Raw genomic sequence first — 23,284 nt, 5'->3', positions numbered from 1 at the left:
TGGGCTGCCGGCCGGTTGCTAAGAGCCGGGAGAGGGCGTAACAACACTGCCACGTGACAAAGGCGCAGGTAATCGAGCGCCGAGTTGGCCTGCTGGCTTGGGCCAGCCCCGCCGAGGTGGTGGACGCCAATTTCCGAGTCCGGTCGCTGCCATGGGCCTGGGCGCCAGCACCGAACAACCTGCCGGCGGTACCGAAGGCTTCCACCTGCACGGAGTGAGTCGTCCCCCTCCTCCCGCCGGCGGCGCCGCTGACTTCGGCCGCCTCTGGTCCCCGGCCGGCTGGCGGCTGCGGTGTGTCCTGTCCGGTGTGGCCGCCTGCGTGGCGGGCGCTTGTCCCAGCTGGCGAGAGCCGCGCGAAGACGCGGCCCCGGAGGACTTCCTGACACCCTTGGTCTGTCCGGACCACCGACCCTGCTCCCGTCCAGTACCCAGGCTGTGGGCTTGTGACCAGAGAAAAGCCCTCGAGGGCCGTCTCGGTCGCGCGTGGGCACTTGGCCTGTGCGTGCCATGGTCCGTCACAAAGTCCGGGGTGGGAGTCCTGGGGACCCCCGACCCCCACGCAGGTGCCGCGGGAGGCAGGTGGAAGCCCAAGACTGGCCAAGCCAATGGGCCGGAGAGAACTGCTAGGGACGCAGGGGAGAGAACCCTTGGGTGCCTCTCCCAGGAAGTGTGACGGTGGGAGAGGGCCTCCCTAGGCCAGATGGAGGGTCAGAGCCACGCCACGGGGAGGGTCTCTGACCCCCAGTCCCCTGGTGCGAAGACGCAGATGTGTGTACCTGGGTGCCTGGCCATGGAGCTGCTGTGTTTGCAAGGAGAGGGTGTGTTGCTAGCAGTTGCTTGCCTGGTCCAGGACAGGAAGTGTAGACAGGGCCAGCGTCCTTCTCGCGGATTCGATCGAAGGCAGAGGGAGTGTAGGATGGTGATTTGCAGAGGTTGGGGGGTCATCATGGGCAGTGGCTGCCGTTTTCCAGCTAGCTGGCCGTGGCATGCAGAGTTCTGGGCACCGGAAAGAAAAGCTGTGGGCAGAAAAGAGGTCATCCCTGTAATGGATCCTGGTGGGAGGCCCCCCGGGAGACCTCAAAGATGCCACAGCAGGTGGGTAGTCACAGCCGCCTATGGGCACCAGGAGCCGGAAGCAATGGAAGAGAGGTGGGTTAGTGCTGTTTTGGATGAAGCTGGCGAGTATCATTAGAACCCGTGCCTGGGCAGGAAGTAAGAGACGGACTGGTCATTAGAGGATTAGCATTCCTGGCAGAAGGGGTAGCCAGTACCCAGGTGAGGCTGGGGTGGGAAAAAGGAGGAGGCCAGCCCCCGCCCCCAGAACCTTGCATGTGGTCCTGAAGGTGTAGCTTTTTGGCCCAGGTTGGGGGACCCTGTGGTGGGGTGGTTTAAGTGGAGGAGAGACCCAGAAGAACTGGCAGCCTAGGGTCTCCCTGTGAGGAGATGGGAAGAAGACAGCAGCGGCTGCCTCCAGGGCCAGGTCCTTGGCACAAAAACCATCTGGTGGCAGTTGGGAGCTTTAAGATGGGTTTCAGCCACAGCCCACAGGCCAGGAAGTTCACAAGGGGCAGGGAATCTCCAAGAAGTGTTCTGTGTGGGCATGGAAGCTGGGACAGAGACCAGGAAGGGGGTCTAGCTGCTCTAGAGATGTCTCCAGCCCAGGGCCAGGCTGTGGAGGTTGGTACTGCCCACTCCGCAGGCAACCCCTGGGGTCTGCTGTCTGCCAGCAGGCTGCAGTGGCTCTCCCCACCTGCTGGGCTGAGCCTGGCCCTGCCCACTCTGAGGTCAAGGTGGTCTGGTGGGGTCTGGCAGCAGGTGGCTTTTCCCACTCCCCTTTCAGGCACAGCCCTAATGGTTCCTCCCCATCTACATCTGAACATTTCTGGTGCCTCCCGCCTTCCAGCCTGCCCCGGCTCAGCTCACTGGGGTGCATTCCAATGGGCTGGGCTATAGTATCTGATATCTGCTGGTAGCCCCAAGATTGTACCCTGCCCCGCCTCCTACTGGGATGGAGCCGTTTTGCCCAGAGGGAAGCTGGTACCCAGGAAGGTACCAGATGCAGTGAAGGAGAAAAGCCTGACTGGTGCCTAGAGCAGGGGTCCTCCCACGCCTGTGTCTGGGAGAGGACATGGGGTAGGGAGCTTGCTGGGGCATCACAGCACTGGGCAATGACTGTGGGCTCTGCCGTGGGACAGGTCCAGGAGAACTCCCCTGCCCAGCAGGCGGGCCTGGAGCCTTACTTCGACTTCATCATCACCATTGGGCACTCGAGGCTGGTGAGACACCCCTCCATTCCCCTGCTTTGTCGTGTGCCCCTGTCCCCTTGTCCTACAGGAGGCTCCCACCGTCCTGCCTCCTGTGGGTTTGGTATGGGATGCGAACCAACCCTGTGGCCCCTTCTCTCCTGGCTACACTCGGAACTTGGCTGGGACCCTGTTCTGGTTCTAGAACTCTGGGGGGACCAGGGTTAGAGGGTCTGTTGAAGGAAAGCCCCTGCCGGCCGTAGGACCTGATGGTGCTGTGCAAGGCACTGTGAGGACTCTGCTGCTTGGGGGAGTGCTTATGGGGGTGGCAGGAGGTGGGGGTTACCATGGCCACCTGCCCAAGCCCCTGCTTGGCCCTGCTCGGGACGTTGCCCCAACTTGGGGCCCAGGGAGTGAGCCACACTGCCTCTGCAGAACAAAGAGAATGACACACTGAAGGCACTGCTCAGGGCCAACGTGGAGAAGCCCGTGAAGCTGGAGGTGTTCAACATGAAGACCATGAAGGTGCGCGAGGTAGAGGTGGTGCCCAGCAACATGTGGGGCGGCCAGGGCCTGCTGGGTGCCAGCGTGCGCTTCTGCAGCTTCCGAAGGGCCAGTGAGCATGTCTGGCATGTTCTGGTGAGTACTAGACACAGGTGCAGGGTGGGGAATGGGGCCGGGGGCCTGGGAGTTGAAGGTGGTTCAGGTGGGGATGTGCCAGGGAGCACAGCCAGTGGGTGTCTGGAGCATTCTGAGGGTGGGGTCTGCTTTCACCCCAGCAACCCAGAGAGAGCAAGTCCCTGGCTTCCTGAGCCATGTGCCCTGAGTCCTGCTTCTCATCACCTGTGGGGTTTGGTCACAGGAAGTGGCTGCACTGCCAGGCTGCTGTCACTGTGGCCAGTGTCTGCATCTGCGCATGCACACCATATGCGTGCACAAGCTGGCTTCCCGCCCCACCGTTAGATGGCTAAGCCATGCCTCGGTTACTCTCAGCCACTAAGCTGGCAGGGTGTTCATGTCTGGCCACAGACAGCCCTGTGCTCCTTGGTAGAGTCCAGGCTCTCCAGTGCTTGGACCCTTGGCATGGTACGAGAGGGCCGTCCTGAACTGGCAGGTGGCCGCTTTGCTTTCCAGCCACCTCTGTGGCCCACTGACCTCTGGAGGGAGGGAGGCTGGCCAGGGTTCTTCCATGTGCAGTCTGCCTGCAGTCAGGGCTGGTGACAGTCCCTACCCACTGGCCCAGGAGATGCCAAGACGGGTGAGGGGTGAGATGCCAAGAGAGGAGCGAGCCCTATGTCCGCTTTTACTCACTGCCTCCCTCCAGCCTCACCGGGGCTCTGGGCTTGTGCCTTCACAGCAGCAGCCATGCCAGTGAAAACACACTGTGATCAGTGTTTGGGGTTCTCTCACCTGCTCAGCAGCCCTGTGAGTTCATTTTCAGCCTCCCCTTTGAATTGTGAGGAAACTGAGCCAGAGGGAGGTTCAGTAATGTGTTCACAGTCCCACAGCTGGCAGCCCGGCCGGGTCAAAGTCCAGAGCCGCAGTGCTGAGCCATGGCATGCCACAGTGCTGCCCTCTGCTGGCATGCTGAGGCCCACCAGAGGGCATGCCATCCAGCCCCTCTCCTGCCCTCAGCTGTGTGAAGTGTTGGTTTGTGACTTGTGACTCTTATACCAGGACGTGGAACCCTCCTCTCCCGCCGCTCTTGCAGGCCTGCTCCCCTACACAGACTACGTGGTGGGCTCCGACCAGATCCTCCAGGAAGTGAGTGGCCTCTGCTTAGGCCCCTTCCCCTGGGACCCCAGTCACAGATGGGAGGTGCCCCAAGGGGGCCATCTGGTATGCCAGAAGCAGGCCTCAGGAGCTGTGTTTCTTGTAGTCTGAAGACTTCTTCACGCTCATCGAGTCCCACGAAGGGAAGCCCTTGAAGCTGATGGTTTATAATTGCGAGTCGGACTCCTGCCGGGAGGTGACCGTAACTCCCAATGCGGCGTGGGGTGGAGAGGGCAGGTACTGCCCAGGGTTAGAGAGATGCAGGACTGGGGTGGGGGTAGGTGGAATGGCTGTGGTGGGAGGGCATGGACTTAGAGAGTCACTTGGTGGAGAGGGAGGGCTGGGTGGTTAAGTAGGGAGGGCTATGGGACAGCCTCCTGCACTGAGTGCCTCTGGTCTTTGGCAGCCTGGGGTGTGGCATTGGCTACGGGTATCTGCACCGGATCCCAACCCAGGCACCCAGGCACAGGAAACCACCCAGTGCCCCACCACCTGGCACTCTATCACCTGAACCCCACATACTTGATGCCTCACCACCTGGACCCACCCCCCAGGACCTTCCTGTGTCTTCAGACCCAGAGCTGGGTTCCAGGCAGAGTGACTATACAGAGGTATGTGGGGAGCACCTGGTGGGGAGCAGGGAGCTTTGTATGGGCAGAGGGGTCTGGCAGCTGGGACATGAAGACTTCGGAAGCCACCCTTGGGAGTGTCTCCAGCAGCTCTTCCTTTGGGTCTATGAGGCTGCTGTGCTTCTGGCACGCCCAAGTGCTCTGGGACCCAGTGGGGGCACCCAGAGGGGAGTCCTGCTTGCCTTTAGGCACAGACTCTGCCTAGGGCAGTGACACCCCGGCCCTGATTCCATGGCTCATGAGTGGGTTTCCTGAGGGCACCTTTGGTTTCTGGCATGCACTGGTGGCCAGGTGGGTCCCTGGCACTTTCTGAGGGAGACCAGACCAGGCCAGGCCCGACCTTGTGGTCTGACACCACTCCCCTGTAGAGGCAGGGAATGGGCAGACCAAGCTGAGCAGGGCTGACAGGGCCAGGAGGGGTGGTAGCTGGGCTGGACTGCAGCATCTCTGGACTGCAGGCACTACGCTGATGGCCCCCCTCTCTTCTCCTAGGCCCTGCTGCAGGCCCCTGACCCCTCCCCACAGGATCAGCTTCCTGGGCTTACGAGTCCCAGCCACAGTGCTCTTAACCTTGGAGGAGGACTTCCTTACCCCATGGAAACTTCCCTTCAGCCTCCACCACCACTGCAGCGAGTCATGGACCCAGGTACAGGCAGACCCTGGAAGCTGGGGCCCCCATGACTCCTGGTGCTGAAGAGTGGCCCCCCGGCTCCAGAGCACCTTCCCCAGGGCCCACTGACCTTGCACACTTTACATATGCTCCGACGGTGGCACCCCATCTATTCTAGGGTACGGCTAGCAGCAGTCTGCAAACCTTCAGGGCTGGCTCCCAGGCCAGCCATGGACTCTGCAGCAGGGAACCAGCCTCTGCCGGGCTCCGGGTTTTGTGCTGACCAGTGACATGCTCCCTTCCACAGGCTTTCTGGACGTGTCCGGCATTTCGCTCCTGGACAGCAGCAATGCCAGCGCATGGCCCAGCCTGCCGCCTCCCTCAGCATCTGCCGGCATGGCCAGCTCCACCTCAGGGCCGGAGGATGTCTGTTCTAGCACCAGTTCTCACGAGCGGGGCGGTGAGTGGCTGACACCCTTGGAAGCCCACCAGGGTGCTACATGGCTGCCCCAAATCCCGCCTCTGAGTGGAAGGGTCTGTGGGCTCGGCCCCCTGCCTGGCGTTAAAGCCTGCGGCAGGGGTAGGTGGGGGTGACTGGCCCCCAAGTCATGGCCTAATCCTCCAGGCCTCCTGAGCTCCCTGCTGTGTTTCAGGTGAGGCCACGTGGTCCGGGTCAGAGTTTGAAGTGTCCTTCCCAGACAGCCCTGGGGCCCAGGCCCAGGCCGACCACCTGCCCCGGTTAAGCCTTCCCGACAGCCTCACCTCTGCAGCGTCCCCAGAAGACGGGCTGTCTGCTGAACTGCTCGAAGCTCAGGCTGAGGACGAGCCAGCACACAGTGAGGGTACTGACAGCCAGGCGGAGGCTGAGGAGCCGCTTGGCCAGGCCCACCCCTCTACCCCGGACGCACACCCTGGGCTGTGACGGGCTCTGTGACACCTCGAGGGCAGGCAGCCCCACTGTGTGGCCAACCCATCCCTGTGCAGCCTTCCCTGGGCCAGGCTACTGCTGCTAGTGCCAGGCAGGTGGAGCTGGCTGGGCTTGTGTGTCTGCTCAGACCTTCCTCCAGGCAACAGGAGATGGCTCCCAGCACTCAGCCTGCTAGTCCTGCTTTGGGGGTCTCAAGTGCTCTGGGGGTGGGAGAGGGCTTGGAGTAGCACACCATGTTAAATGCCATGTCAGCACTGGGCAGAAGACAATGGCTGCTTTGCTGCTTGGTGGAGTGGACAGCCCCAGTGGGTCGAGAGGAGGCCAAGGGCTTGGAGGGAGGGCATCCTTGGCTCCCACCCCACTGGACCCCACAGGTCCAGTGCCTGCTGTCGTCACGCCTGCCCAGGAGGTGCAGACTGTGGGCACAATCCAGTGTGAAAACGAGGGACAGAGGAAGGACACAGTGTCGGTATTGGCTCAGTCACTTTGTAGGCTTGCTTAGATTCTCTTCACGTAGCTCTACTAGCGCCATCTGTACTGGAGGGAAGGAGCCCCCTTCTCTTGTGTGCCCTCTCGCCTGTCCCACACTGTCTGCTGGTCCACCTTCGTGTTTCCCCTCCTCCCATGCCCAGGCCTCCAGGCCTGCTCCCCTCAGCCTGAGCCTGGCAGTGTGACCTCAAGCTGCCCTTGCCCAGAGGTCCTAGCTCTTCCCCTCCCCATCTTTCTGTCCCCTACCCTCCAAACTCGGGGGGGGGGGGGTGTTAAATGGATACTGATGCTAATTACTTCCAGGGTGAATACTGAACCAGAGGTTTCTTTCTCTAACCTGCTATGAAGGAAAGTGACAAATGAAAACATAAATAAACATGTACTAGACACTGAAATATTTTAACTAAAGCTTTTATTCTATACAACTGTGAAATACGGTACTTGACCCTTTTGGCATGGCAGACTCCAATGTTCTGGAAATGGTGTTACGGTTTGACTGGAGGGACAGAAAGTCATGCTGGGGGTGAGTGCAGCCACCCCAGGCTCGGCACGTGGGGCAGAGCAACCTAGGCAAAGCCGTGCCTTTTGCTCCAGGCCCCTCGAGCACACACAACTGTCGGCTGGGAGAGGTTTCTCTTTCTCTTTTTTTTTTTTTTTTCTTTTTTTTTTGCCATTAATTCACAACTATTGCTAAAAAAAAATGTGCACCAAAAGCACACTGCTGTATCCAACAAATAGAAAGGACTTAAGAAAAGGAAAAAAACCCAGCAGCTGGTTGCCCTCTGAGGGAGGGGGGAGGGAACGTTTTTAGCTCACTGGCTGAGCGGCCACGTCTCTGCTCACCTCTTCAAAGTGCAGGTGGTAGTGACCTGTCCACATTGCAGAGGAAGCTGGCCAGTGGCGAGGAACCCCTGGCTGCAATTGTGCGGGTCAGGACAGCGCCACGGGAAGAGATGGAGCAAGGTCGTCAGCTAACCCCTTTCCCCCCACCCACCCCCTATTGGAACCTGTGGAGATGGAGTAAAGAAAGAACCTTCCCCACTCCTCCCTGGCCCCAGGCCCCAGGGCCCAGGTCCCAAGTGAGCTGGGGAGGCAGCCGGACTGGAATCAACTGCCCTTGGAAGGCACTTGTGCTTCTGGCTGCTGACAGGAGGCTCAGTGTGTGCATTTTCTGGGGCATGTGTGTGGCGAGGGGGAGGAGCGGGGGGAAGGTGTCAACGATCTGTTTTGAATACAAATAACTTGGGAAGAATCCAAAGAATTTCCTGCCAAAAGGTGTCATGTGTATCCCCAATAAGTTAAATTCTGTACAAGATCCAAATGATTTCTATGAAAGCTTTAGGTTGTTAGAAAGAACAGTGAAAAGAAGACCTGGCTACAGATAAAACAAAAACCTGCATATAAAACTTGGAAAAACAAATATGTAGACTCTGAGGACATGCCTGTCAAACTTGCTCACTTATGCTAGCCCCTCTACTTGGACACCATATGCTGTTGGCAGCATATGAATGAAAATGAAATTTCATTCTGGCCTTACATTCTGATGGTGTCCTCCTGCCACCCTGGAGGGAGACCCTGGGGTCCTAGCCGCAGGAGGGAGGGGAACTGTGCGGCAGGATGCTGTGCACGCTCTGGCCCAGCAGCCCAAGGGCTGTAATCCGGCACCTGGAATTGCACCAGATCTTTCTACAAGAACACATCTGAGATGCAATATTAAAAAAAAAAATGCCCAATAGGAATCGTTTATTACGAAATGGGCTGGCTCTGGAATTGTGCAACAGCAATTCACGTTAAAAATAACTGTCTTAACTGGTGAAAACAATTTGGTAAGGTTTTTTTTTTTTTTTTTTATGACAAACTTGGAAAAAGCCTTCCTAGGTACTGCATGAATGGAATGTAGTCTCTTAGAAAAGCTATAGAGCGTGTGGGTTTGAAATTGAAACACAGTGACAGATGCAGCCCAACGGGATGTGTCTCTAACAAGTGCTAACAAAGACAAGGTCCTTGGAAACAAGAGGAAGCCAAGTCTACCCTGGTCTGTGGTCATTTCTCTGTCCGTCGCCCCGACAGGCTGCTCGGGGCTCCTCTGCTCTCGCTCTCTGCTTCCCTGGGGACAGCTTAAGCTACACACGGAGACTGGTTTCTATAGTACATCTCGATTAGTCACTTCAGTGGGAAGGTAAGCTCGGTCCATACCAAGTCGGCCGTCAGAAGTGTGGCTCCTGTGGGGGCTTGGTGGGCTTCCAAGGACTACTCGTGGGGCCAGAGAGGAAGGTGGCAAATGATACCCAGGAGTGTCAGCCCACCCTTCACGTGGACTTCTGACGGTAGTGCAAGGTGAGGTCACCACCGCTTTTCCATATGAAGTGTTTCACTGTCCGAAGGTCCATATTTGGGTCCAAAACCTGAACAGAAAAACAAAAACCAGATAAGTCATCTTTAATCTTCGTGTTTTCTGAAACCCTCAGCACCTACCCGAGCAGCTCCCATCAAGGGATCTGGCCTGCCATGCTGGCACAGCCTCCAGGTCCCCAGGCATGGGACGGGACAGGGAGAGGGGGGCATCTATGATGATTAGGCCAGAAACCTGAGGCCACCTTGCAGCCACTCCTCCGAGGAAATGCTCGGGTGTGTGGCTTGACCTCACACAGCTGCCCCATCTCCAACCCTTCCACCCTAGGTCTTCCACACAGCAGACATTTTGCAAATCAAGACTGAGTCTCCAGCACAGTCAAGTCCACAGGTGTGTTTAAGACTCCAGTCTGTTCCCTAAAACCCAGGAATGAACGGGGGGCTTGGGGGAGGACAAAGCGATTCTCACGGGTAAGAGGAGAGCTCCCTGCTTCCCAAGCGCCTCTGGCCCAAAGTCAGCATCACACCACACCATGGGAGCCGTGGTCCTCAATGCCACTTACCTGGTCCTGGCATAAAAGTTCAATTTTCTCCTCTGCCAGCACAGCAATATCCTCCTCTTTCTCCTGTTCTGGTTTTTCATTGTTGGAGGAGCTCGTGGTTTGAGATTCGTTGTCCAAGTTGATGATTTTCTCGTACACGTGCTCCATGACTTTGCGGACCTGCAGCATGTCACTAGCAGACAGTCTGTCTCTGTAAGAGGAGTGGCATTCTGTGACACCAGTGAGCTCACCACACAACTGCAAGATTGTTCACATTGCATTTTTAAAGCTACACCAGAAACATAAAACAATGCATTTGTTTTTCTATGGTGCCACCCTAAGGCAGGTTATGTGTGACTAAATGAGATGACACGGAAGTCTTCAAAGTTACCCATACACACATAATGGCGTTCTAGGTTTTTCTTTCCTGACATACTTTCCCAGAGCATGGACAAAAGGACCCAGGAAGGGATGGTGGCCCTCAGGGCCCCTGGCTCTCCATCCTCCCTGGCCATCCTTCCCAATACCATGCCTTGAGCGGGCTTCCACAATGACATCCCAGTCTAGATCGCAAACCCAACAGCCGACCGCACACTGTGGGAATCCCACAGATTCCTCCAACTCAATGTATTCTAGACCCACCCCATCAACTCACCCCCAAATCTCTGCACTCCACTGTGAAGAAGCCCCCCTACCCCGCTGCCCTCTGTACTGGGCTAAGGCACACAGGCCTCCCACTAAAGACTGTCAGTATCTGACTCGTGCGCACACGTCCACCTCTCCAACCACATCCTGTCCTGCCCTGGACTGGTGACCTTTGGAATTTCTACCCAACCACATGTGTCCAGTGTAGTCCCAAGTCCTTCAAGAGGCCTTTCTGAAAAGTTCTAATCAAACACGTATTTATCCCCCCACTCTGCTTCCTCCCTAAGTGTCCATAAAAACAGTTAGTTACATGCAGGTTGTATCCTGTGCTGGGAATTATGGGAGACAAAATTCATCAGTATCAGAGTGTTGGCCTTAGATCATGTTTCCTTTACTATAAAAGCAACAAGAAGAAAAACCAATTCTCACCTGTAATGAACTAGACCAAGGAATCAAACGGTCTATCATGGGAACTTACTTTTTTAAGGTTTTTGCTCCTGAAGATGCATGAGGTTGGAGGTAGAAAGGAATTTTGTTGAATTTGGGCATATTTTTCTGAAATAAAGAAAAAAAGCATATAGTTTCTATTAACTGATAAACCAAAATGCTGTCAATAGGAAGACATGATTGTCAAGTAATAATTATTTTTAATGAAAAGTCTTTTAAAGGTTACAAATTACCCAAGTCAGCCTTGGAAAAAATTTATCAAAAACTAGGACATTTAGTTTTGATACAAGAGACATGTAAAGCTACATAAGTAATTTCAGGGTCAGTGCTGTGACTAAACAAGCTAATCCTCCACCTCCAAGTGGCAGCATCCCATATGGGCACCAATTCGTGTCCTGGCTGCTCCACTTCCCATCCAGTTCCCTGCTTGTGTCCTGAGAAAGCAGTGAGGATGGCTCACGTGTTTGGGTCCCTGCACCAGTGTGCGAGACCCAGAAGAGGCTCCTGGCTTTGGATCAGCTCAGCTTTAGCTGCTGCAGCCATCTGGGAATAAAACAGTGGATGGAAAATCTTTCTCTCTGCATCACCTTCTCTCTATAAATCTGCCTTTCAAGTAAAAATAAATCTTAAAAAATATTATATATACTTTCAATGGTAGTATAAAATTATAGTGCGGTTCTTTCTTACAAGGAATTCAAAGGAAAAAAACTTTCCCCTCCCATTTTTTTCTTTTATTTATTTTTATTGGAAAGGCAGATCAGATTTATGAAGAGAAGGAGATACAGAGAGAAAGATCTTCTATCCACTGGTTCACTCTTCAAATGGCCACAATGGTTGGAGCTGAGCTAATCTGATGCCAGGAGCCAGGAGCCAGGAGCTTCTTTCAGGCCTTCCACACGGGTGCTGGGTCCCAAGGCTTTGGGCCATCTTCTACTGTTTTCCTAGGCCACAAGCAGGGAGCTGGATGGGAAGTGGAACAGCTGGGACACAAACTGACACCCACATAAGATCTCGGCACCTACAAGATAAGGAGCCTTCATGTTGGGTGCAACCTTTCCTTTTTTCTTAAGCCATAGAAACCAACTCTCAACTTAAAGACTGGAGTTGACAGCTAAAGGGCTAAACAGAAACAAGGGTGTTGTGAGAAGAACCTACATATTGACCTTGAGGAGGGACGTACACCCTGCTCTGCAGAGACCCATCACCCGGCTGAAAGACCAAGCAGCACCTCTCCTTGTTTCCTTCCCACATTAGGGTAAGATCTGAGGTTTTAAGAAAGAAGGGAAACTTCAGCCAACAACCTGGAAGCCTCCCAAAAAGTAAGCTACATTCTTAGATGAAGGAGCAACTTCTCTGGTCTTCTCAGGGTCTAAATCCCTTCTGAGCCTCCCTGCTGCAGCCTGTGCACCTGTCTGCTCTCAGGAATAAGCTGCAGGCCCGGGGCTGCCAGGGCGTTCTTGGTGAGTTTCAAATGGAGGAGTGGTTCACGGGGAGTTGGACATAAAGAGAGGACTGTAGAGCATCTGTTGGTGTCACATTGGTTTTATGTCCTTGGAACTATTATTTGGGAAACAAAAAACATTATCTAAAGCTTTTGGAAATTAAATCCCTTGTCACATGGCTTTAGGAGTAGTGTGAGTCTAGAAACAGATGGCTGTGTCTAGAAAGGTAGCATGTGATAGAAGATGGCACTTCAGATCAGTAGAAAAAGGACAGTAATCCAGTAGATTATGTTGGCAACTGGCTGTCCCTTTTGCAAAGTCAGAATCCTGCCTCACACCAAAGAGAAGCATCAGCTAAAAACCCAGACATAAAGATGACCACAAGGTTCTAGAAAGAAGAAAGGAGAACGCTTCTGCTGCTTTGTGAGGTACAAAAAAGACCTACAACAAGATATGTAACTCGGAGCCTGAAGGCTCTATTTGTTTATGCAAAAATCACATGGCAAGCAACACCATGAACAAAGTCAACATTCAGCTGAAGGACGCAAGTAGAAATCAAAGCATTACCACCAAAGAATTCCTACTAATTTTAAAGAAGGACAAATCATTTAAATGGGTGAAGAATTCAACTGGGCGAGTCATAGAAAAGAAGATAGGAGGATCAGTGCGAAAAGATGCTGACTCTCACTACGTATGAATCATGACAGGAAAACAATCTGCATTAAAGCAATGACAGATTTAAATATCAGCAGATTCAAGGCATCCAGTGTTGGTGTATGTGGGGAAGCGGCCACTTGTAGCTGGACAGAGTGCTAACCGGCACAGGTTGTATATAGGGCAATTTGGCAAAATCTTTCAAAATTTAAAATGTGCACACCCTTGATCCAGCGGTCCCACTGCTAGGAATTTATGCTAAACAGCACACAAAGAATCAAGTACAAGGCTGTTCACTGCAGCACTGTTTGCAACAGAAAACACTGCGAACAACCAAGTATCTACCAACAGGAGCCTAAGTAAATCATGGAATCGATACCACAGAATCACCCACATGCTCACAGACATGGAAACACACCTGGGCGCCATTTGGGAGACCCATTTACAAGAAAGAAAGAAAAGTTGCAAAATGGTAGAAAAGGATCTTACTGCAAAAAAACTATACACATTCATATGCATACACATCATGTATGCAGTGAAAGTAACTAAAGGCTATGTATTCATTGTTAGTGAGAAGGGCTAGGGTATGAATGGGTGAGAGAAAGTGATTGGGAAAGAAACAGTTTCACTCCATTTACTTATTTTGCAGAATCAGCAGATACTATTTTTATAACTCAAGACAAAAAGACATAAATTATGGAACGATACTTTTGCAGCTTTGGAACCAGACAGAGGCAGATAACGATCCCACCTGGCAGACTAGCTTTATTACAGTCTTGCATTTCCTGGTGCGGAAACGGGGAGGGCAGCGGAGGACACTTACGTCCACAGTGATGTCGATGACCCATTGTGGCACCGTCTCATTGAGAAGCATGGACTCCGTCTCACCCCCAGAATCTCGGCAGAGCAGCCTGAAACACAATCCGCCAGGGAGTGAGCCAGTAGAGGACAAAACCACCATCAGAACTACTGCAGGGGCAACCCTGGGATTCCACTTCAGAGAGCTTCACTGGGTGGCTGAGGGAGTGTTGCAGAACCAGGCAGACTGACTCACTCACTCAGAAGGGAGAGTGGGCTCTAGGAGCTCAGGAGGTCAGACACGGAGGCCAGGCATCCTCAGAGCTCCTGTGAGATGCCCACACAGCACCAGGAGAGCCACCTTCCATGGCTACAGTGCATGCCAGAGGTCTTCCCTCGCAGTGGGGACCAGAACAGATCTGGCCACCACCCTCAGGGAATCACCATCAAGAAAGAGAATTCTGTGCTCAGAGGCAAGCTCTTCCCTCTGGCTCTCCAAGGGCTTGCTAGCAACCTGGATGACCCAGCTCCGTCATTGCCTGCGGGTCCCCACGTGCCAGGCTGGTGTTGGTCACAGCGGTTCCCCAGGGCAGGCTGAGGAGCTGTCATCTGCTCCCCACCTTGGAAGTCACACTAGCAAAGGGAGATGGGGGGGCAGGGGTAGAGGGAGAGTTTGCTGCCAGAAACCACCCCAGGAGCTGTCTGAAGGCGAGACAGCAGCCCCAAAAGACGCTAGGCCTTCTCCCCTCATGGTGTGCTGGACCAGTACTGCCCATGGAGCTTGCTGACCCACAGCAACACACCCGAGGTCCTGAGCAGCCTGGCAGTTTGTGCTAAATCTCTGTGACATCTTTCCAAGGCCACCCTCTGGAGTAAACAGGCTGTCCTCCCAGGCAGAGCCACAGGCCTTCCTCCCTGTACCTGAAGAGCGTGCGGCCCCCCGCTTCCCCGAAGATCACTGGTGTGTGCGGGGGCACCTGGAAGTAGCCGTTGCCCTTCTGTACTCGGTTCTCCTGCTCCCCATTCACTAGGAAGAGACGCAAGCACTGTAAGTACAACAGTTCATTTCCACAGAATTCACATACTACAAGCCTTCTAAAGTCCAAAGTCCCAAAAGTCGAATGGAGTTAGAAATAATTAATTAATTAATTTAAAAGGGGAAATTCTTGATAAATAATAAACCTGGTAACTTGGGGTATATTGCATAGCAAAGTCCACTGCAAGGCTTTATAAAATAGGGGAACTTACTTCAGATTTGAAACCACTACAACCAAGTCAAGAACAGTATAAACGATCATCTAGTGCTTCTGTTTTCGTGTGTTTTTTTTTTTTTTTTTTTTAAGAATATCAAGCTCAGAAAAATTCCTTGAGTTGGAAAAAAGTTTAATGGCAGCGGCAACCAGTAACAGATCCCAATAAGAAAGTCCTGAAAGAGGCCACAGCTGCACTTCTCACTCTCGACATTTCATTTCCACTCTGTCGTGTCGCCTTTTAAATGCATTTATCCCTGACTCCAGTGTCAGCCCTTTCATCATGCCTTCCCTAATCAGGCTGAAAGCAATTTCAGTCCTGAAATCCAGTGGCTCTTCTGGACCTTTTCACACAGTGAGAAGGCTCTATGCCAGCAGCTCTCTGCCCTACCAGAGCATCAGTCCCTGAGGGTCAGTACCCACACCCATTGGTTTTATAGCTCACCTGCAACTTGCTAAGGGCCTTGGATTGCAATGAGCTGCTCATCCCGAGGACCCACAGAGCAGGGTGCAGGTGCAGCACATTGCAGAGTGTGCACTGGCCTAAGCTCTGGACAGGGTAGTGGCCTGGCCTTGTCCAGCCTTGACAAGGGCACTCTGATTTGAAGATGACTGTGGGGTTTCCTGTGACTTCTTCCTTCGTGTCTCTACTCACAGACTGGATGCAAAGGGGTATGCCTATACCTTTGCTTTTTCATGATTGAATCCTGATGACTCACCTGGGCTTCTAACAGCAATCCCACCTTGCCAGAAACCCATTTCCCACAGCTACACCACTGCTGACCAGAACGACCCACTCAAGACCCTACTTTCCTTGACCCTTTGCGGAGAGCCACACACACAGCTTTCCTATGTCCTAAGTGACATTCAATCTTCACACACACATGCATTTGCCCTGCCACTTGGGAGATGGGATTCGATTTTCTTTTTTGAAACATTTAAAGTCAAAAGTAGGTAGATTATCAGAGTAGACAATGCCAGGATTTCAGATCAATCCCAGGTATGGCTATGCCATCACACCCTGGCTCTCTGGCTCAGCTAACACCCAGGCTCTTCAGGTAAGCCCACAGGCACTCTAAGGACTGTTTGGGGAATAATGCTGCTGAGGTGCCTAGTTGTGAAGTGAAGGCTCCTGGCACCTCTGTAAGGCTGACTTCACCTGTCACGAGTATCCCTGAGTGAAAGTCACGCAGTGTTCTGCCCCACTGGCGTCTCGGACGCAGTGAGATGGCAGGGATGCTCTTATTTAGCAGAAAGGAGGACAATGACATGGAAACATCACGCACATGTATTACGTCTCATCTTAGCCAACAATTTAAGAGTTTTTGTTCTAAGTAATCTAAGATTAATTGTATGAATAGGAAAACACTAACCATGGTTTACTTCATTTTCTTCTTCATCCATTGGATTCACATGTGTTCTAGGCCAATATTCTAGAAGTGCTTGGAGTAAAAGGCCTCCTAAGTTCACTGCAAAAGAGGTTAATTAGAATGAGAAAAAAGAGGGGGGGGTAAGAGAACATTAAATAAAAATAGAAGAAATAAAAATTGTAGGTAAAACTAACACGTTCTGACATTACAATGATATTAAGACTTTGGAGATTTTGGCAAATGTCTTAAAATTTCATCTGAGAACTATAAAGCGATGAAAATATGGGGTAAACAGGTATTTTGACATCGTTGTTCAGGCACTGTCTTTCTTTCTCTTTCTCCCCCTTCTTTCAAAATTTATGTATTTTGAAGTAGAGCAACACACACACAAACACAATGTTTCCATCCACTAGGGTTGTAAACAGCCAGGTCTGGGTAGGAAAGGCCAAGGGCCAGGAACTCCATCTGGTCTCCCAGATGGGTGGAAGGAGCCCAAGTACTTGAGCCTTCATCTGCTGCCTTCTCAAGCACATTAACAGGAAGCGGTACTGGAAGTGGAACAGCCAGGACTTCATTCAGTACTCTAATATGGGATACTAGCATTGCAAGCTGTGGTTTAACCCACAAAGCAGGCCCTATCATTTGTTTAAACTAAACAAAAATATAAATCACACTATTTAAAAGGCTAATGCCATACACAGCCACTAAGACTGTATTTGTACATTTCAGGCATGTCTGCATGCCACATTCTTGGGGGAATGCTGACCAAGGATGCAATGAGTGAAAGAGAAGGGACTGTTAGAATTAGCACATAATAAAAACAACACAGCCGTATGTTCCCTTTCAGAAGGGGAGGAGCGGGGAGGACACCTGAACTCACACTTTGGGTCTGACCCATCAGGGCTGCTGAAGCCAGCATCTTTTGCAGAAACCCAAGCAGCAAAGCAGTCGCTCTCATCCAACGTAATGGTCAACATCTGTCAAAAGAGAAGCTGTGAGCAACCATTCCAGGTGAACACGTTCTCCGCACTCCACTCCAAGCCCTTTGGCTGAAGTACTGGGCCACAGGTTCTGGAACCAAACGTGTTCTGTGTGACTCAATGCAACTGCCATTCAGCATTCTGAACTATCAACTGCCTTCTCTAAGATTACCATGATTGCATTTTCTTTCACATGTAAAAACACAGGACTCTGTAAGAATGATTATGAGCTATACTGGATATATATTGGATATATTCACACAAACACTGAGTGCTCACTTACCCCTGTCTTCAAGTCTACAGAGAACCAATTTGGCACATACACCATTTTAAATCTTTTCTTAATTTCATCCTCAAAATCCACTTTGCCAAGATCTTCAACTTTACATGCCTACACATCAAAGAGAAAGCACAGCGATCCAGGGTAAGTGGGGAACTGACCTGATTCTGGCTTTGGAACTTCATTTTTACATTTCTGAATAAAAGAGAGTCTAAAATACATTTCAAAAGAATGTGGTACCTGCCTTTATATAACTATCTGCTAGTACTCAAATTTTAAATTTTAAAAAAACGTTCTATTCATGGAAATTACTCAGTTTTGCTGGTACCAATTTATATGCCACGCACTTGCAATGAAGCAGTGTCAACTGAAACTCCAAAGTATGCAAAAGATGAAACAACCCAGAACCCCAAGTAACAAGCATGCACCTCGGTTCTTTTTAGGATACAGTTGAGTAGCTTAGCACATTCCAACTGTTCCGGAGGGAACCATCGCCACAAGGATGATTGCTGCAAAGAATGCTTGCAGGGCTGGCTGTGAATCCTCAGAGACAACAACGTAGTTCTCACCCTACTGTCTCTTTTTTCCTGCCAAATAGCTGGCAGTGCCTGGAGACAATTCTGGTTGTCAGAGCTTGGCGGGGAGGGAGGCACTTGCCGCCAGCACTGAGTGGGAAGGTCAGGAATGCTGGCTAATGCCTGAAACGTTTGGACAACTGTTCCTCTCCCTCCCACCACACAGCCCAGCCCAAAGTGCCACTGCTGTAAAGGATGGGATGTTTTGATGGACTTAAGGTAAAGCAGCATATAATACACTTATCATAATGTCTCAATTTTCACAATTTAGATGATTAAAGAGATAAACTGCAGGGTGGGCACCGTAGTGCTGGTTAAGCTGCAGTTTGAATTGAGTGTCTGGGATCAAGGCCCACCTCTGCTTTCCCCCCAGTGCCCTGTGAATATGCCCAGAGTGTGAGAGAGCATTGTGGAAGGACAGGGAACACAGGATATAACAATTGCAAACAATTGTTTGCATGAGAACAACTGATTGGATATCGTTTGCATGAGGATGCTTGATTGGATATACAAAACAAAAAGATAGTTTCAAATAAGGGTGTGGAAACAGTTGATGGGTTCTGTGGAAAGGCTTATGGGAACTATGTAAGCTCCTCAGTACCTCCTCCCTTATCCTATGTGACCCTAAAAGCCTGATGCCACTAATAAACTTTGGTTATCTCACCAAGTCTATTTCAGGCTCTGTGCACCAACCACAGCTGAGGGACAGTGAACAGAGGATGGCCCATACACTTGGGTTCCCATCACTCACATTGGAGATCTGGGTAGGGCCCCTGGTTCTTGGCTTGGGCCCAGCCTCTCTCAGCTGTTACAGGCATTTGGGAAGTGAACTGTTGAAAGGAGTATCTCTTTATCTCTCCCGCTCTATCATCCTACCTTGCAAATAAATAAACCACTAAAGAAAAAGTCTCTAGTTTTTTTGTTTAGAGATTTATTTATTTTTTTATTGTAGTCAGATATATAGAGAGGAGGAGAAACAGAGAGGAAGATCTTCTGTCCAATGATCTACTCCCCAAGTGACTGCAACGGCCAGAGCTCTGCTGATCTGAAGCCAGGAGCTCCTCCAGGTCTCCCATGTGGGTGCAGGGTCCCAAGTCTTTGGGCCATCCTTGACTGCTTCCCCAGGCCACAAGCAGGGAGCTGGATGGGAAGTGGGGCCTCTAGGATACCAGAACCAGTGCCCATATGGGATCCCGGCATGCTCAAGGTGAGGACTCCAGTCACTAGGTCACTGTGCTGGGCACAAAAAACCTCTAGCTGTGTCTGACACTCATTTAAAAAAGCAGTCATGGATTTGGCGCAGTAGTCTAGCAGTTAAAGCGCTTGCCTTGAAAGTGCCAGGATCCCTTATGGGTGCCTGTTCTAATCCTGGTGGGAGACCCGGAAGAGGCTCCAAGTTCCTGGCTTGGATCAGCTCAGCTATGGCTGTTGCAGCTGCTTGAGGAGTGAATCAGCAGACAGAAGATCTTCCTCTCTGTCTCTCCTTCTCGTCAGATACACTGACTTTCCAATAAAAATAAATAAATCTTACAAAAAAAAAAAAAAGCCAGTCATTTCCCAAATAAGATATTACAATTACATTTTATATATTTTTTTTTATCTAGATTACCATAATATAACAGAAAAAAAAGCATGATCTAATTAAAAAGATACTCACCTTTAATACATCCCAATATGCCACGTTATTATTGGTATCTTTGGTTAATATATGTCTCTTATCATTAAGAATGTGGCACTGAATAATACTAGCACCCCCTAAAGGAAAAGTAAAACACAGTTAGCTAACCAGTCCCTTCCCATTTTAGGCATAGTGTGCTCACTGGCCTGCACAGGATGTAACCCGACCGAAGGCAATGAGCCCGAGGGCTTGCCTGACCCAAGGCACTTCAAAGCCAAGCAGTGATGTGCAGCTATGACCTGACTTTAGAAGAACTAATTCAAACACCAGTTCATAAAGTAAGGGACTCTTCAAGAGGCACCAGCGGAAAATTGTTGAGAGCCAACAGTTTTAATTCACTGGGAAAAGTCCAAATGAAGGCTGAAAATCTCTGACCGAGTCCCATCTTGGGTCAACTTGGGCCTCCCACTCCTTTCTCTCTGACTCCTGACTGGATACACTATGCTAATGGTGACAGCAGACACCAAAACCACAGGGCCACGCCTGATTCTAATTCCAAACTTGGACATTAAACACACTTTTTTTTTTCTTTTTGGCCACAATCAGACAGTAGTAGCATGTAGAATTTAGGCAGCACGTTGCTCCTTCTCTGGCTGTGCCAAAAGGCAACATTAACCCCTCCTCTCCGACCCATTTTATAAAATGGCTGTTGGGATTACCATGGCTATTATGATACTTTGCGAAAAATAATATTTCAACAAAGCTTACTGAAAAGTGACTAAACAATATTTTTAAAAATAGCCTTTTTTTTTTGCTGAAATAAATCTATACACGATTGGATTATACATTAAAGAAACACTTCTTTACTTCAGCTATCCTGCCGGCAACAACAATTCACTTCAATGAAAGGCCTACTACTTGTACCTTTGTGACTCACCTTTAATAACCTGGTCAGGCTGTGTGCAAAGGGGTGTGATGGGATTTGTGCAGTCATTGTCATAATCTCCAGATGCTCTGAAATTATGAATTCCCTTCAACGTCTAAAGGAACAAAAGTTGTTATTTAATCACTTTTGCTCTACAAGCTTTGACATCTAGTTTAAAGTGACCAAAAAAAAAAGTAAATAAAGAACAAACAAGAAGACTTCAACAACTTACTATAGAAACCAAAAGCCTTTAGTCCCAATATAATTATTTACCATCATTTAAGAAAACCACACATCAAAGAGGGAATGGTATCTCAGGGGAGAGGGAGCGAGGAAGCTGGGCCTGGTGAGGCGTACTCAGCCAGGTAAAATGATATTGATCACAAATGGGCACAGCTAAATCCAGACAAGATAAATAACATTTTCCACAAGGACACAGAAAAAGCACTCGATGTGCCTACAAACAGGAATGAATGCAAGAACTTTTTCCTTTGTTATTTACAAAGAATCAGGGACACAAAAAAACTGAAATCTTCTTTAATAATCCACAATGTTTTGCCTAACTTCTTTCCTTATCCTGGGTTTCTATCTTGGGTTTTCATGCTATGAAAAAGGAAAAAAAAAATGACCATGAAAAGGTCATTTACATTCTACATTTTACATTTAGGAGAAGAGTCCTGAAAAGTGTCCGTTGCCTGTTTTCATGAGGCCTGCAGCTGTACTAACACTTACTGTGTAAGTAACCCCAATGTGTGTCTTGGCTGTTGATGCACAAACCAGGAGAGATACCTGACTGCTACCCAGAAGTCTGCTGGGTGTTTGTGACGGGGCCGGGCAGGTGCGTAACAACCTACACGTCCGGGAGGTGGCAGCTCACTCACCCACTTATTTACTGTAGACTTCGTCGTCGCCACCCAGATCGCAGGAGGGGGATCGGCTGATCTGTCGAGCTCCATCTGAAAAGGAAGTACAGAACACAGCTCTGAGGGGCACACCTCCCTGGAGGGCCAGCGCCAGGTGAGCACCAGCCAGCATCTAGCCCTCCGTTTACAGTAGTGATGACCAGGGATGCCCGGAAGAGCAGGAGGGTCTCTTTGCTAAAGGAATTCACAGTGGTATAAAAGCTGACTTCTCCCCAGTGCCTCAAAGTTTTAACTGTGGTTTCTTTCTTTGAGGGACCAAAATGGATATAGTCGAAAGGATGGAGACTTTCTATAGTCTTTTATTTTTGCTGTTCCAGTTTGTATGTCTCTGCATTTTTTAAAGATTTATTTTATTTATTTGAAAGCCAGTTACAGAGACAGAGGTTTTCCGACCACTGGTTCACTCCCCAAAACAGCTGCGATAGCTGGGGTTAGGCTAGACTGAAGCCAAGAGCCAGAGCTTCTTCCAGGTCTCCCACGTGGGTATAGGGGTCCTAGGACCTTGGTCATCCTCCACTACTCTCCCAGATACATTAGCAGGGAGCCGGATTGAAAGCAGAACAGCCGGGACGCAAACTGGCATCTGTATGCGATGCTGGTACAATACCTGCTATAGTTTAGTGCCAGCCCCTATGTTCTTTCTTACTAGGAAGAAAATTCACCTGTCTTCTTTGAAAATGTTTGTGATAAAAAACATACTAAATACACAGTAAGCATGTTCCTGTGGATAAGACATGCTGGAGCAGTTCAGTGTACAGTTCAAGTATTGCTTCTGTATATTATTCACTTTATTTTCCTTGTATTTAAACCACTGCACATACTATAGGAGATCCTAACAAGAACCAGTATTCCCCTTGTTCAGGAAACTGCAGGCTTGAATGGGAGTGGGGCAAGAGTGACAGGCCTGGCTTCCTAGCTAGCTGTTTGAACAGGGGCTCTTTGGAACACACGGCAAGGTGGGCCTGCTGCTCAAAGCCTCTTTTTCATAGCCAAGAGATCCTGGATGCTGCTGGCCTCGGGACACGGCTTTCCCCTCCCTGCACGGCCCTCCTGCAGCCCAAGTGCTGCGTACTCACGAGCACTGATGCAGCCTCAACTCCCTGCTTCTCTAACAGATTGCTGGTGCGGTCCAACAAGGTACGTCATCTACTTTAGCACCTTCTCAGTGTCTCTCAACCTCCGTTTCCTTGATCAGCTGCCCATGCTTACAATGGGCTGGATTTCCCACTGTCACGCAGTCTCACACACCATTTGGGGGATTTGCAGCTATTTCTTGCTTTCCTCATGTGGAGACAATTTCTTAGAAAAGTGGTTAGAGCTAACTCCACGCTTGTATTTTAAGCTTAGAAATGTTCTGACTACTACTGCCCTGGGCAGTTCTAGTCCCAGCTGCTCCAATTCCCATCGAGCTCCCAGCAAACAGCCTGAGAAGCCAGTGAGGATGGCCCAAGTCCTCGCGGTCCTGCGCCTAATACGGTATATCCAGAAACCCCTGGTTCACAGCTTTGGACCAGTCCAGCTCTGGACTTTATGGCCATTTGGGGAGTGAACCAGCAGATGGAACATCTCTCTATTTCTCTCCCTCCCTCCTTCCCTCTCTCTCTGTAACTCTTTTTTAGGCTAAATAAATAAGTCTTAAAAAAAAAAGAAAGATATATCAACTTGTTTCAAACAAATATCAGCAGAACACAGAACTACCCAGCCCTGTACCCCAAGTGCCAGTGTTGACGCTCTGCCTCAGCCTGCCAATGCAGTGAGACCACAGATTCCCGCCCTCACAGATGGCACCTGGCTGCCCTTGTAGCTGTGCC

At 50.6% G+C, this 23,284-nt stretch overlaps 2 protein-coding genes across 9 annotated transcripts in view; one reads left to right on the top strand and one right to left on the bottom strand.

Moving 5' to 3' along the window:
- Positions 1 to 91: 91 nt before the first annotated feature.
- Positions 92 to 7,421, top strand: GORASP1 (golgi reassembly stacking protein 1). 3 transcript variants are annotated; one of them, XM_040994272.1, is made up of 9 exons: positions 92 to 214; positions 2,196 to 2,276; positions 2,679 to 2,882; positions 3,921 to 4,007; positions 4,123 to 4,253; positions 4,423 to 4,627; positions 5,138 to 5,291; positions 5,563 to 5,715; positions 5,909 to 7,421. In XM_040994272.1, the coding sequence occupies exons 1-9, from the start codon at positions 152 to 154 to the stop codon at positions 6,175 to 6,177; spliced, it is 1,347 nt and encodes a 448-aa protein (XP_040850206.1). In that variant the 5' UTR covers positions 92 to 151; the 3' UTR covers positions 6,178 to 7,421. The 3 variants fall into 3 exon arrangements, with proteins under 3 accessions (XP_040850206.1, XP_040850208.1, XP_040850209.1); XM_040994274.1 differs by lacking the exons at positions 2,196 to 2,276; positions 2,679 to 2,882; XM_040994275.1 differs by lacking the exons at positions 2,196 to 2,276; positions 2,679 to 2,882; positions 4,123 to 4,253 and having other exon boundaries at positions 4,472 to 4,627.
- The window catches only part of WDR48 (WD repeat domain 48), a 34,698-nt gene continuing 18,490 nt past the window's right edge, over positions 7,077 to 23,284 (bottom strand). For 5 of the 6 annotated variants that reach the window (XM_040994270.1, XM_040994266.1, XM_040994267.1 and 2 more), the window contains 11 exons: positions 21,432 to 21,506; positions 20,563 to 20,665; positions 19,665 to 19,762; positions 17,436 to 17,543; positions 17,053 to 17,149; positions 16,176 to 16,271; positions 14,474 to 14,579; positions 13,578 to 13,665; positions 10,690 to 10,766; positions 9,588 to 9,777; positions 7,077 to 9,077 (listed from right to left, as the gene is read on the bottom strand). In XM_040994270.1, the coding sequence (XP_040850204.1) occupies positions 8,982 to 9,077; positions 9,588 to 9,777; positions 10,690 to 10,766; positions 13,578 to 13,665; positions 14,474 to 14,579; positions 16,176 to 16,271; positions 17,053 to 17,149; positions 17,436 to 17,543; positions 19,665 to 19,762; positions 20,563 to 20,665; positions 21,432 to 21,506 (1,134 nt within the window). In that variant the 3' untranslated portion in view covers positions 7,077 to 8,981. The remainder of the gene's footprint in view (positions 9,078 to 9,587; positions 9,778 to 10,689; positions 10,767 to 13,577; positions 13,666 to 14,473; positions 14,580 to 16,175; positions 16,272 to 17,052; positions 17,150 to 17,435; positions 17,544 to 19,664; positions 19,763 to 20,562; positions 20,666 to 21,431; positions 21,507 to 23,284) is intronic. The other variant, XM_040994268.1, reaches the window with a different exon arrangement.

The sequence above is a fragment of the Ochotona curzoniae genome, unplaced genomic scaffold (assembly GCF_017591425.1).
Source record: "Ochotona curzoniae isolate NIBS_2020 unplaced genomic scaffold, NIBS_Ocur_1.0 contig_908, whole genome shotgun sequence".
NCBI lineage: Eukaryota > Metazoa > Chordata > Mammalia > Lagomorpha > Ochotonidae > Ochotona > Ochotona curzoniae.
This window is presented reverse-complemented; position numbering and strand designations above follow the sequence as displayed.

What these genes read in the sequence shown, in the direction of transcription:
- GORASP1 (XM_040994272.1), top strand. Translation starts at nt 152, where the DNA reads ATGGGCCTGGGCGCCAGCACCGAACAACCTGCCGGCGGTACCGAAGGC. An exon ending in AGCATGTCTGGCATGTTCTG is followed by an intron (nt 2,883 to 3,920) that starts GTGAGTACTAGA and finishes CTCTTATACCAG; the next exon opens with GACGTGGAACCCTCCTCTCC. An exon ending in GCGTGGGGTGGAGAGGGCAG is followed by an intron (nt 4,254 to 4,422) that starts GTACTGCCCAGG and finishes GGTCTTTGGCAG; the next exon opens with CCTGGGGTGTGGCATTGGCT.